Here is a 14,639-nt window from a genome sequence, read left to right on the forward strand (position 1 = left end):
AAAAGGAAATGCATTCGGACACACCATAACAGTTTTGAATTGCCCCGTATGGATTCATTTCAGTTTGATTGGACATTTTTAATGGGAGATTTTAAATCACAGTGCCTCTTTCTGAAACTGCCAATCATGAGCTGCTTCGTTGTTTCCCAATAAGCAGTGCTACAATAATCTATATGACAGGAAATTTTTCTTAATCTTGACTACATTCTTAGGCATTTTTGTATATCATGCAATAAACAGAGAGATAACCTTTAAGGGTATAAAACCTTTCACTTTTTCAAGATTTTACTCTTTTTTCAATATATGAGGTTCACAGTTTTTACTGAACAACCTCAGAATACAAGTTTTAAAGTTGAAGTTGTATGTGGAAGAACAAGATCTTAAATCAGAGCTATAAACGTAGCCAACTATCTAATTTAAAACCCTCTATAACACCTGAGATCCTGAGAGGAGTTTCAGTGACTCAGATTTAAAGTCAGAAGCAGTAAGCAGCTTCATTTTTATTGTTAATATTTTTTCGTCTTATACTGGTTTAAATGGTTTGTCATTGCACCAGTAGGCACCTGCAGGAGCATATCTCCTGGTTCTATCCTTCCGTCAGCTGCGACTGCACCCCCTTTCATGATGGAGCCGATGTAAATGCCTCCATCTCCACGGTCGTTGCTCTGCCCAACAATACTGATGCCCAGGAAGTTGTACTTCTCTGCAGGGAGGGAGAAGGCGGTTAAATGGTGTGGGGGGGGACTGCTATGAAATTAACTGACTGCTGTGAAATGTATACTATGTGGTATGTATATTGAGGGTTTCTGGTGTGTGTGTGTGTGTGTGTGTGTGTGTGTGTGTGTGTGTGTGTGTGTGTGTGTGTGTGTGTGTGTGTGTGTGTGTGTGTGTGTGTGTGCGAGCATGTCTGTAGGGGGTGGGACTCTTACCCATGTTCAGTGTAACGGTGATAATGTTCAGGCTCATGGTCGAATCTGTGATACTGCTGAAAGAGGATGACTGTGAAGAGGAAGAGAGATGCTCTCAACTGAAGATGCACAACACACCTAATATTCTTGGCTATCACACACACACACACACTCACACACTCACACACACACACACACACACACACACACACACACACACACACACACACACACACACACACACACACACACACACACTGCAGTGTGATGTGTGAGGTCATACCCGATCGATCTTTGGCACTTTGTGTCGCCTACGTCTGCGTTTGTGCCTCCTCATTAATTGTGAAGAAGAGCTCTGCTCTGTGGAACTACTCAGTCTAAGGCAGACAGACAAGACAGACAGACCCACACAGGCACACACATAAGCAAACACATATTATGGAAAAGTAAGCTAAATGTAGCATAAACACTAACATTTTTAAGAACAAGCCAAATCTGTGGTTTAGGTGTTTGTTATATGAAACTGGATCTGGGATCCAATTGTAAAGCTGCTTTGTGCCATGTGTTGTAAAAAGCACTATATAAATAAATTTGACTTTAACTTTTGACTTTGAAACTGAATAAAATCTGAACACCCTATTTACACATGATTTGTTAAATTTTTTAATTACCTGTTATGAGTTCTCATGTTTTCCTTCAGATGGGAACACATATAGCTCCCAATACACTTCTAAGTATTCTTCTGTTAACATCTCACACTGGCCCAGTTACCATGGTCCATCATTACTACCACTACTCTGAGTGCTTTAGGTTCTGCTGAAACTATCTAACATTATCTGTTTGTAATGCTGTCAGGAGGGCTTTACGAAGTGGTTTGGGCCCAAATCACTTAAGCAGGTGTCACATCACTGAATTTTGTGTTTCTGGTACATTCAGCTTCACGTTTGTTTGTTTAATGGCATGTGTAGAAAGTGCAATGTTCTACGTACAATTAATTTCTTACTAAAATAACATCATAATAAAGTAAATGCTACAACACAATAAACCATTTGAATGTGAGGGTGGCAATTCAAAGAGTGCAGCAACCTTTTTATAGTTTTACAGAATTAGCAATACTGATGAAAGTGACAAGCACTGGGAAGAACCAATAGAATACAAAGTTAGCAGACGGCAGTGCGGTATTAATATTGCAAACCAGTGAGCGTTGAACAGTCTATAGTTGGCGTGTTGTGTGTTGAGCACATGATTCCAGAGGACAGAGGGAGAGAAGTGGCGGTGTGGGTCGGTCGGAGTGGTTCACGATACACATCATCTGCCTGAGATTAGGGTTATGGTTCAGCTTGTGGTGTGGACGTCCTGGACTGCTGGGAGCCACATGTTGATCATTCGAGCCGTTTTAGATGCTCTTTGCGGGGCTTTTTTTGTGAAGTGTTGTGCAGCTACTGTAGCAGGATGTTATACACCCTGTGAGGGTGGACTCCACTGCACACCAGTAAGAACTGGTGAGGACCGCAGTGGACATCCAGGCTTTCTTCACACACCTGAGGAAGTGAAGAGGCTTCTGAGCTTTTTTAATGGTGGCTGCTGCATGCTCTGTTCTCTTGGGGTTATCACCGAGGGTGTCTCCATGGAATTTGAGGCTCCTGACCCTCTCGACAGGGTCACAGGGATCACAGTGGTGTGTGAACCAAGTGAGATCAATTGAGTTGTTTTGGGGGATATTTCTGTAAAAACAGCAGCCAGTTGCTCACTGCTTGCTTTTAAAACACAACCTGAAATTTTGTCTGGACTGGCAACTTTCTGGATGTTCACTGATAAAAGATTTTTTTCGCATCCACCACAGAGCAATGCGGGAGCTTGTGCTGCTCTGACTCTGTTTACAGGCTCAAAACAGGCATCCGAATCTGTTCAGCTCATCAGACAAAGGCACCATGACAGCTGTGTATGCCCAAGCCTGCGGTTGATCATCAATTCAAGCCTGAACTCCCTGCCACATCCGACACACGTCTCGTCTGCACTACAATCTGCCACTGTATGCTGGTGATGGCTTTTCAGAGACTTTATCTTTTCAGAGATACCTACTTTTCTGGCACACGTGCATGACTGCACGCACCGCAGTTCGGACACGGATCTTACGATCAACTTTTAGATGAAACCATGGTTTCTGGTTGGGAAATAAACAGGAACTAGTGGATATACAGTCACTCACACAGTGACTAATGAAGTCTGTGACCACTGTGGACTTGTACTTGTCCAGATCAGAGCAGGTGTTTCTGAATATGCCCCAGTCCACCTAATAAAAGCTGGCCTGCAGTACACATAAATGCAGTGAACAGTGACTGGATAACACCCCTAATGGGACAAAAGGGCTGATGGTATTCAGGGTAAATATTGCTAAAATCTGCCATGTTAAAATCCCTGAAAATAACTAACAGTCTGTCAGGGTGTGCATTCTTGTATCTGGTGATGACGTGGTACAGTTCACTTATAGCTCTTTGTGTGTTTCTTTGCTGTGAAATGTAAAATGTAGCCATGTACACAGCCATGAAAAACTCTCTGGGCGGGAAAAATTGTCAACGTTTCATCAATACACACTTGAATAAACTACTTGTGCGTCTGTGCACCATGCCTTGGTGATGGGGAGGCATACACCACCCTGTGGACATAGGCTACTGATTCTGGGGAGCCATATGTCCATGAAGCAGAAAACACAGCAGTTCTGCAGCTCTATTTGGAATTGAAGTCTTCTGTTGAGTCTTTAGTTTGCATTGTCATTCAAGACAAGGTCAACACAAGCATTCAAAACCACAGCATTCAACACCTCACCATTCAACACCTCGCCATTCAACAACTAATCATTCAACACCTTGTCATTCAACACCTAATCATTCAACACCTCGTCATTCAACACCTCACCATTCAACAACTAATCATTCAACACCTCGCCATTCAACACCTAATCATTCAACACCTTGTCATTCAACACCTCACCATTCAACACCTCGCCATTCAACAACTAATCATTCAACACCTTGTCATTCAACACCTAATCATTCAACACCTCGTCATTCAACACCTCACCATTCAACAACTAATCATTCAACACCTCGCCATTCAACACCTAATCATTCAACACCTTGTCATTCAACACCTCACCATTCAATACCCTGCCACTCTTCACCTTGCCACTCAACACCTCGTCATTCAACTCCACGCTATTCAACACCATGCTATCTTGTATAGTGGCTTGTCTGTGGTGTGGAGCTACTGACCTGCTGCCGTCCTCGTCCTCCTCGCTGTCGATGAAGGAGCTTGACTCGAGCTCACTGCTCATCATGGAGGCACTGTCACACACCATTGCTGTTTCCCTCACACTCCGCTCAGCTTTGGAATGACCGTTCACACGTGGGACTGAGAGCAGCGTGCGCACACACACACACACACACGCACACACACACACACACACACACACGCACACACACAAACACAAACACAATTGCTTTTGCCTGAAAGCAGGGACAAGTAGAACAGGTATGTGTATATGTGGATGTATAATGCAACAATGCACTGCCCCTTTGGACAAAACATGGATAATCAATTAAAAATAATCCTAAAAGAAATTCTGTGGCAAACTTGACAATTCAACTACATGACTTGATCACACCTTGAGTGATACACCCCCTGTTTCACATGCGCAGAATAAGAGGGAGGGATTAGAAAGGTGGCGATAACATACATTGTTTTGGGCGTGGCAGAGCTTCAGGGTGGCAGCGGATTGGCTGGAAGGCCTGAGTGAGGCGGAAGCATCTCAGGGAGTTTGGGTGGGCGTGTACTTTCCGGGGAATGCCAAAACAATCCAACACCGTCGGTGTGGTCATGTTGCCTTCCCTTTGTGTGTTAACACTCCCTCCCCACCTTTCCTGCTAGCTCATACAACCTGCACGAAAGCTTCTCAGTTCAACAACATTCTCAGTCCGCCAGGAAAGGTGAAGACTCTGATCCCCAGCGATTGGTTTTCAAGTTTGATTGGCAGCCCACAAATGGCAAGAGGGCGTGACAGGCTGAGTGGAGGGGGTAATAGGAAGAGAGAGTGGGTGAAGCACATTCACAGCACATGAGCAAGAAGGATACAATGCAAGAGTATAATGGTGAGCAGAAGGCAGACATTTCAGGGCAGGGGCTTGAAAATTTCATTCCAATTCATCTTCCCTTAACAAATGTGATTTTTCAGAAAACAAATATTCCTCCTAGACCAGCCAGCACTAAATGGTTATTCAATGTTTGGGTGAGATGTAGACACAAGAGACCAAGCTGATGCCCTAGCAATATAATTCCTGTCACGCAAAGTAACTCATCACAGAACAATATTTTCCACACGGAAATGATATCAAAAAGATGATTTTTTAGCATTTCTGTACATTGTAAATATAATTTATAATAGAGCATCTTTTGGCAACAGCACTGTAATGCTTTTAAGACTTTAAGACTTAAAGAGGCAGACCTTGTGCAGGTCATATGCCATATCCAATCTGTTTATGTTCTAGCTCTTCCAGATTACAGTTCAAACTTTCTGACGCGGTTATTAAAGTAGCTCTGCCTTAGTCTGACTGAGATCAAATGAGCGAGGATGGACCCGGATTAACAAGAGAGACGCGGTAGCCCTCTACGGTAATTAATGACTGTGAAACAAATGTAAAATCCAATGCTCTGGCATGCCGTGGTAATTCTGATGATGTGAGTCATTCACACGCTCAGCTTTCCACTAGAGGAGGTAAATCGCTGAGCAAAAATACGCTGCAAACTCTACATGCGATTTAGTGAAAACATTATTTATATCATTTGTGATATCATAAACTGTAATTGCATTTCCACACGAAACCTCAACTACCCCAAACAGCTTGCGAGAATCGGAACATATTAATTCCCTCAACAAAACAATTCCTTGTTTTCAAAATCCTGCTACTTTACAGCGCTGATGTATTACGATCTGATCATATACATTTTGTTATACAAATTAGAAATGAACGATAACAGACAGCGTAAAAAACATGAAACAAAAGATAACAGGATCCTGCATAGCTTGACACCCCCTCTCAAAAAAAGACAGAAAAGAAAAAAGAAAACACGCAGTCCAGTCTTACCTCTGCCGCGGAGCACAAACTCTTCTTCCAGGGTTCCGACAACAGACCATCACCCGCGCGAGAACGCGCAATAAGAGAGACCCCCCCCCTGCTCGCCCACTCACGCTTCGCGCCTCACGATCCATCATTACAGTGCCTTGGAGACAATGAGCGCACAGCTATTTCGATCCACGTATTTGTTTCCTTAATGTGATATCTGAGCAATGATGATCACCAGAATGAACAAGCAAGCGATTTCTGTGCAAGGGTTAGCCAGCGGCCAGGTAATGGATATACTGCACAACCCCTACGCAACCTCGGTACACCAGTTAAACTAAGAGCCTCGAGACAGATACCAAACCTGGAGAGAATCTATCTTTTATGAAATCATAGCAGCATAGAAATATGAAACAATGTGACCGGTACCGAACAGAACGGTAGAATGAATACCGTTTCCGCTATAAAGTGAAACACGCTTCTAAGAAACGCACTGCAGCTAATACGGCTTTGTTTATGTAAATGTGATACTTATAACAACAACAACAACAATAATAATAATAACACCACAGCCACAATAATTAGCCTCTGACACTGATTCTAGTCACTGATTCTAGTCAGACTCTAGCCAGACGTCTCACTTTATATTGTCAGTACAATGCGGATCATGACACTGTTGTGTTTGGGTGTTGTATCTGCACACTCCTTCCCTTCCGTTCTCCAGGGAAAGGGTTGTCATAACTCTTGGCCGCTGCTAAAGCCTAATTAAGCCACATTGATTAATGATCACTGGCCTCTAATAGGGTGCAGGGCTGCACTGTCACAAACACAGAGATAAATTACAGTAAGGGAGAAGCATGGCGGTGGTAGAGGCAGGGTGGGTGGGGGCAGTATGGTGCTACATGTGAAGTGAGGTAATTGGAGAGTTGAGGGATTCTGTTCGCTGACCTGTTACTGACTTGCAGCTGCATGTGTTGACATGAGTGGGTCACTGGGCTCCGCAGCGAGCCTGTATTTACGTACCCAGCACACAAAGACGAGGGTATGGGAAAGGCACCTACACTGACACCTACAGTGATTAGCGACAAGCATAGCAGCATCCTCCAGAGAGCTGGATGGTGGACATGCATGAGCGGAGAGGCTGCAGACGGACAGACCATTGTGGGAATCGGGTCGGCACGGGACAGGGCGGCTCCGCGGATGAATATAGCTCTTCCTGCGTGGGAGGGTCAGTGAGCCCCCAGTGGTGTCTGTGAGCGGAGTGATCCAGCCACAGATCCATGGCAGCCGGAACAAGTGTAACCGAGTAAATGGAGCAGAGCGAATCAGCGTGGATCCCTGCACGTCTCCAGACTCCCTCCGCTCCTCAGAGAAGAACCGTGCCGCCAATCAAGAGACGTATGTACGTGTAAATGTATGCTCACACAGGCTCATCAGGCACAGGACTACACTCACAAATGGTGTGCACACACATTTTAACACTGTGTCTGATGCTGCAAATGTGTTTCTAAAACTCTCATCAAACAAACAATGAAGCTAGCAATGAAAATAAATCAAACAGCACAAAGACTGCTCAGTACATCAGGGCTATGAATTTCTGTAAACGGATTAGTTTTCGATTTCAGAAAATCCAGGGCTCTGTAGGGCGTTTCATTGCATCTTTCGCTGTCACTAGGGACTTAATGAGGTCTCTCAGGTATTACAGACAAATCTTCAGTGAAAGAACAGTGTTGGAATGCTCCAAGTATGCTGTACGTGATAATGGTATGTGAAGGGTATATGAACCAGCCCCAGCAGGTGTGCTAAGAAGCATCGCAGCTGTTTTTTCTAAAATGTCGTGACAAATATGTCTCATTAAAGCAAGCTGTCAACATATGTTTGCACCCTCAGGATATGATCAAGCCATGAATGCCATCGTAACATCCCACACATCCACATGCTATAATCTGATACAGTAAAGCCATGACTCGACCTCCTCATGCTATCACCTGATACCTTGTGCTTTGTTATCTTATGCTAAAGACGTTTTGGATCAGCATGAGAAACGCCCTAGGCAGGCTTCTTTATCTCCACATGGTCTGCGTGTGTGACTGAGTTCCTACGTTCGTCTCGTCTCCGCCTGGTTCTCTCGCGGTCCCTCTCTCTACGGTGGCTGAGGAGGGTGTCACTGGTCTCCGTGTCCAGGCCGTCTCTGCTGCTCACTGCGTTGGCACTGCAAACACACCAACACACCCCCGATGAGGAAACATCGCCAGCACACACGCTGGCTGTCTTACTCGCCATCTGCCTCAAACACACACCTGCAAGGTATGGATGTAACATTCAGTCTCAAAGGAAATGACCTCAGGACAAAGAGAGGAACACCATCTACCTCAGCACCCATTATTCATCCTAAACCAGAGTATTGCTTCTGTGTTACTCACATCAATCATGTATAGTATATTTCTTTGGCATTTTTAGTGTGTATAGTGCATGTGGTGTGTATGGTGCATGTGTGTGAACTTGCAGAAACACACTTACATGTGTGTAACAAATAGCTAAACTGACCCATGTGTCCTCATCTGTCCTTAAGTGAGAAACATTTGCAGAAACACAATAGAGCTTTCTGGGGAATATAAGTGCAAACGGTGCAAACATATTTATCATGCATTCTGTCATTCTTCCCAGTAAAACCCTTAAGGCCACACAAGGTGAGCGTGTGTCACCTGCAAAGCTGTAGCCGCTGGGCTTCCAGAAACCCGAGCAAAGTGAGAAATATTTTGGCAGAACAAGAGAGCTGAGAGAGTGAGGCTTCCCCCAGTTGCACTTCAGATGCCCGTCTGACCTTTAGCAAACCTCCATCTATCATTACCCACGAGGCTCTGCGTTAAATGGGTCACTCCGCGATAACAAATGTTCCTGTCTGTTCAGGATGCTTCTGTTTCCTTTGGGCATTGTAGGTCAGAGCAGGAAAACACTGAATTTACATATCATACATATAAGAACCCCTTAATATAAAGAAACCTATAAATGAGATAATTGTTATATATTTGTTTACCTTTTTGCATATATGAACAGTTGAGTAAATACAAACATAAGTTACTTTAATATTATAATATCTGTGCAAAACCACATCAGGAATTTCTAGGTCAATTGTAAGAGGAGCCAATTAAGCAAGATATCCTGCATAAAATGAAGAGAAAATGGATTATAGTGCATATGTATGAGATGAGGAGCAGATGTGGTATTCACAATTTAACCACAAGAGGGCAGTCAGTAGCAGTGTTAGGAGAAATGGTAAATCACTGGAATATAGCAGAGGGAAAAATTCCCATAATACCTTAAACAAGAAAATGTCCTTGAACACACACAAAGCAAACGCATCTCATGAGCACCTGCTAATGAAAATCTCTCTGTCTCTCCCTCTGCCTTTATCCCCCTCTTTCTCTCTCTTCATCAGTGCCTCTCTGTCACTCTTGATGTCTGTGTGCCTATGTTCCTCTGTATGTGAATGCCTCTTAAGCATCAGTGTTTGGCCTGCCTGCTGTGTGAAGGAGTGCAGTGTGGGCGTGTGAGTGCTGCTGGGCTGCACATACTGGAACGAGGGGGGTCTGGAGTGGCCGATGCCCCCTGTCCTCTCCAGGGGTGGAGGAAGTTCAGCGTGACTGTCCATACACACTGACATGCCATCAGTGTGAGAGCTCTCTGCCAGTACCAGCTGAGGAAACACACACACACACACACATTGAAAATGTACTGTGGTCTATCAGCACAGGACCTCTAACAATGACACCCAGGGTGTCTGGAACTGTAACTAAAACATGTACTGGATTTAGAACTGGGTCATGGACCAGGACTAAGACTAGACAGTAGAGCTGAGCTGAGAACTGGGACTAGAACTAAGACTGGGCAGGCTAATCCTGGCACTGTGACCTTTGACCTGATGGGCCATATTTTAAATGGAGGACTGACTACAAATACTCTCAGTAGGGAACTGGAATAAAACATAAAACACAAGTAGAAGTCATCAGCTGTGCTATAAGCCACTGGGGCTGCAGTACAAATCTACAGCAGCTCTCTCTCTCTCACACACACACATATACCCACACACACACACACACACACACACACACACACACACACACACACACACACACACACACACACACACACACACACACACACACACACACACACACACACAAACTCACACACACAGCACCCTGGACAGAATTAGAAAGCACTTATATCTACACTTCTGGCTGCTGGCTTTGAAATCCAATGGGACACCAGTGTGTGCTGCATTAAAGTTTTATGATCTATAGTGAAGGAGGAGAGGCTGTATGGACTGGACCATTCTCAGATCTGAGCCTCAAACTGGAATATACCAACTACGTCTAAAAAAAGCTCTGCAGCATTAGGGCACCTGTGCAGGCAGCACAATAAACAATGTGTTTTGTTGGGGATCAGAATCCCAGCACAGGCAAAGGGTGAAGCTGCTCAGTATGACAGGTATGATGTTGAGAAGTATGGTGTCGGGAATACACAGCACTCCACCGTCATGTCAGCTGGTGTGGCTGCCTGCCTCTTTCCTCTGCTCCAGCTGAGCTGTTCTTTAAGGCGGCACAGAACGCTGCTTACCCATGACACCACTCGCCCGTTGAAGCAAGGCAGTTTGGCGTTGTCATCCGAGATTTCCTCCTTAACAACCCTGAGTGAGACAGACAAACATATAAGAGACATCACAACACCATTAGCACACATCACCTGGGTAAGTGTGAGTGTTGCTAAAGTCAAAAGGCAAGTGTGTGACTGAGCTGGGGAAGAGCCATCTGTGTGTGTGTGCGTGCGTGTGTGTGTTATATGGATGGGGGCACAGTAAGGTTATTGGGGTGTAAAGCTTCTTTGTACTTTGTAGTGGAAATTCTCCCCTGAACTCTTCTGCCCTGTCTCCCCTGAGACAGGAACCTGAGCACTAGATACAGCGTAAAGAGGAGAGAGAGCCACACAGAGAGAGAAAGAAAGAGAGACTGAAAGAGAGAGAGAAAGAAAGAAACTGAAAGAGAGAGGAGAGGGAAACGACCTCAAAAGTTGTAGCATAAAGAGAGAAGCGTGACTGAAATGATAGTGTAGGCAGTAATTGGGACAGAGTTAATTCAGTCTGAATGGTTTACGGCAGAAATGCTGGTGATTCATGGTGAGAGGTGAGGTAATACCACATCATTAGCTTGTACTTACTCATGAAAAGATTCGTAAACCTCATCTTTTCTGCTTTCCCTTGCCAAATTTTGGCAACTACTTAAGAAGCATCATCACCACGAATTATGTCTGATTTAGGAATGTTCATCTCTGAGTGATGCTAACTTGTGACAAACCTTTGGAAATGCTCAACCAGACTGACTCCCCTTCAAGCAATAGCAACGATTATCCTCGGTGCACTCTCAAGGAGGGAGTCTGTACACACCACAATGTCAGGGCAGGCTGGGGCCGTGAGGAGGGCATCTGTACACACCACAATTTCAGGGCAGGCCAGGGCTTGCTTTCACTTGTTAATTAGGCAAGGCTTCCTTGAGGCCAGCTTCTAATGCCCCACACCCAGGAGACTCACCCCAGTCACCAGGGGCTCTCCCCCTACTGCCTCTGACCAGACACGGCTAACTAGTGCTCCTTTGACCTTGATGTGTCTTGGAAGATTAGCTAAGGACACCAGAAGGGTGTTTTTTATTTTTATTTTTAAGGGGTATAATTATAGGGCATTTATTATATTCATTATATTGAGTCTCAAATCCATTTTGCAGTTTGGTGTTGTTATGATCTGTGTTTTTATTTATTTATTTGTTATTTATCTTTGTTTTGTGTGAGAAGTTATGATATTATGCAAGGAGCGATCCAAAAGTGTATTGAACTGCATTCTAAGAAATTGAAACATTTTTACATTTTACTGTAATGGGACTGTTTTTTTATCATGGATTATTCCAAGTGAATCAATAATATACAGTAAAGAGACACACACACTACACTATGAGAAGAAAAATTGCACTCTGAAAAGATCTCATCATTACTGATGCACAGGAAAAAAACTGAACCATGATCAAAGGGAATATTATATAACCCAGAAAGATCCAGCAGCTTTTATTTTCTTGACCACTAAAATGCTGCTAAAGAAACTGTAAAGAATGGTAAGTCATGCTGACACAGGTCAGATCTAAAACTACAGAGTGGGTGCAGGGATCACGCAGAGATCAGCATCATTTCAATTCAAAAGGTAATTTTGAATTCATAAGGTATACTGGTTATTTTTGTATAATTTTTACAATGTTACCACTTTCCTACAAGAATCTAAGAAAAATACATAGTGACTATATGTGTTTTATAACATTTCTGCTGACAATACAGTACTTACAGAGGAACAGACATTAACACAGGATGAGTGAGAACACACCCATTTAAAGTGAAGTTAAGATTATTATTAGTAGTAGTACAGTCCCTGACATAAGTTCTGTTGCTTATCCATGTTGTGGAAACAAAAGCTTATAACCTGACTTTAGATTCATCAATTGGTTTTAGAAATGACTCATATGAAAGCTGAAGCCCTCCCAAATGAGATTTAATTTACGAAAATAAATTTGCTTTACTGCAGAAATATTGATCTTTTAATAAACACAGAAAGTTTTGTCGCCCACAGAAAGTAAGGTGAAAATCAAACAAATAATTCACTTCATATACAAATATATGCTTCATAACACTGGTGAATGAAGTTGTGGTGCTATTAGAGCCATATTTAATATTTTGTGTGACTTCCACGAGCTTGAAGGACCACATCCATGCGGTTCAACAATGATTCATACAATTTATTGATGAAGTCATCAGGAATAGCAAAGAATGCAGTCTTTCATGCCTCCCAGAGATTTGAAGAGACTGGAGATGTTTTTGACAAGCCCAGGTCCGGCACACCCCACAAGACAATTGCTCGGGAGGAACGTTTGCCAGTCCCTCTTCCACTGCAGCAGACCTCCACCAGGCCTGGTCACCTCAAGTTCCTGTGTCAACTAGAACAGTTTGTAGGATTCTGTCTCAAAATGGCCTCCATGGTCGAATCAGTGCCCAGAAGGCAGCACTAAACAAAAGGCAGGTAAAAAACCGTGTGGCATTTGCCAAGTCCCACAGCCTGCTAAATGGATGGACGCTGGAAAAGTGGCAGAAGGTGGATTTCTCAGATGAATCTTCAGTTGAATTACACCACAGCCCCTGCAAGTACTGCAGGAGACCTACTGGAGCCTGAATGTATCAAAGATTCACCCAGAAAAAAGTTTGGTGGTGGAAAGATCATGGTCTGGGGTTACATTCAGTAAGGGGGTGTGCGAAACATTTGCAAGGTGGAAGGCAATATCAATAGCCTAAAATATCAAGAAGTATTGGCTACAACTTACATTCCCAATCATAAAAGGGGTCAAATTTTGCAGCAGGATGGTGCTCCATCTGATACATCCATCTCTACATGGTTCCTCAAGGTGAAGAAGATCAAGGTGCTCCAGGACTGGCATGCCCGGTCACCAGACATGAACATCATTGAGCATGTTTGGGGTAGGATGAAAGAGGAAGCTTGGAAGACAAAACCAAAGAATTTTGATGAACTCTGGGAGGCATGTAAGACTGCATTCTGCATTCTACTATTGTATGAATCAATCAACCGCATGGATGTGGTCCTTCAAGCTTGTGGAAGTCATACAAAATATTAAATATGGCTCTAATAGCACCACAACGTCATTCTCCAGTGTTATGAAGCATATATTTGTATTCACCTTACTTTCTGTGGGCGACAAAACTTTTGTCTTGTCAAAATCTGACCTTTCTGTGTTCATTAAATGATCAATATTTCTGCAGTAAAGCAAATTTATTTTCATAAATTAAATCTCATTTGAGAGGGTTTCAGCTTTCATATGAGTCATTTCTAAAACAAATCGATGAATTTAAAGTCAGGTTATAAGCTTTTGTTTCCACAACATGGATAAGTGACAGAACTTATGTCAGGGACTGTAGTATTCAAAACTAAATTCTGTAAGTTCAGTCCAACCACAAACAACTCACCTAAACTCTCCCACCAGAAAGCAACATCATACACAAGTAAACAGGAACACATTAATCTTGCATACTTAAAGAGAGACACACAGATCACTCCCAGTGACCGATGGCTGCCAACCTACACTTGGCCCCTTCTGTGCCGAACCCCTCTGGAGCGTCTGTGATGAGCAGGAAGACCCGTGTTTCCTAACTTGGCAGGACTATCCACTTCCCTGAGGCCTGAGGCCAGGACTTCACTGCACCGAGGGGCTGTGGGAAAATCCATCCAGCCTCCAGCCACCTCTAACAAACTAAACTCCAGCCACGGTGTGCCAGGAAACACAGCCAAGTCTACAGTATGCAGTATGGGTAGTGAATCTGTATACACTAAGTGTAATGGGTCTGTTTACAGTATACATAATCTTTGTCTGTATACAGTATATGCAGTCTGAGTCTGTTTACAGTATGTGTATTGGGTCTGTATATAGTATGGGTAGACTGAGTCTGTGTACAGTATGCATAGTGAGTCTGTATGCAGTGTGTGTAGTTTGAGTGTATACAGTATGTGTATTGA

The 14,639-nt window shown here is 43.5% G+C and overlaps 1 protein-coding gene across 3 annotated transcripts in view; it reads right to left on the minus strand.

Annotated features, from left to right (window-relative positions):
- dvl1b (dishevelled segment polarity protein 1b) overlaps positions 1-14,639 on the minus strand; it is a 32,912-nt gene that overhangs the window by 11,749 nt on the left and 6,524 nt on the right. For 2 of the 3 annotated variants that reach the window (XM_077004394.1, XM_077004403.1), the window contains exons 2-8: positions 10,646-10,715; positions 9,601-9,722; positions 8,128-8,237; positions 4,181-4,319; positions 1,192-1,285; positions 930-999; positions 564-703 (exon numbers count right to left, since the gene is read on the minus strand). In XM_077004394.1, the coding sequence (XP_076860509.1) occupies positions 564-703; positions 930-999; positions 1,192-1,285; positions 4,181-4,319; positions 8,128-8,237; positions 9,601-9,722; positions 10,646-10,715 (745 nt within the window). The other variant, XM_077004411.1, reaches the window with a different exon arrangement.

This window comes from Brachyhypopomus gauderio, chromosome 1 (genome assembly GCF_052324685.1).
Source record: "Brachyhypopomus gauderio isolate BG-103 chromosome 1, BGAUD_0.2, whole genome shotgun sequence".
NCBI classification, from domain to species: Eukaryota; Metazoa; Chordata; class Actinopteri; order Gymnotiformes; family Hypopomidae; genus Brachyhypopomus; species Brachyhypopomus gauderio.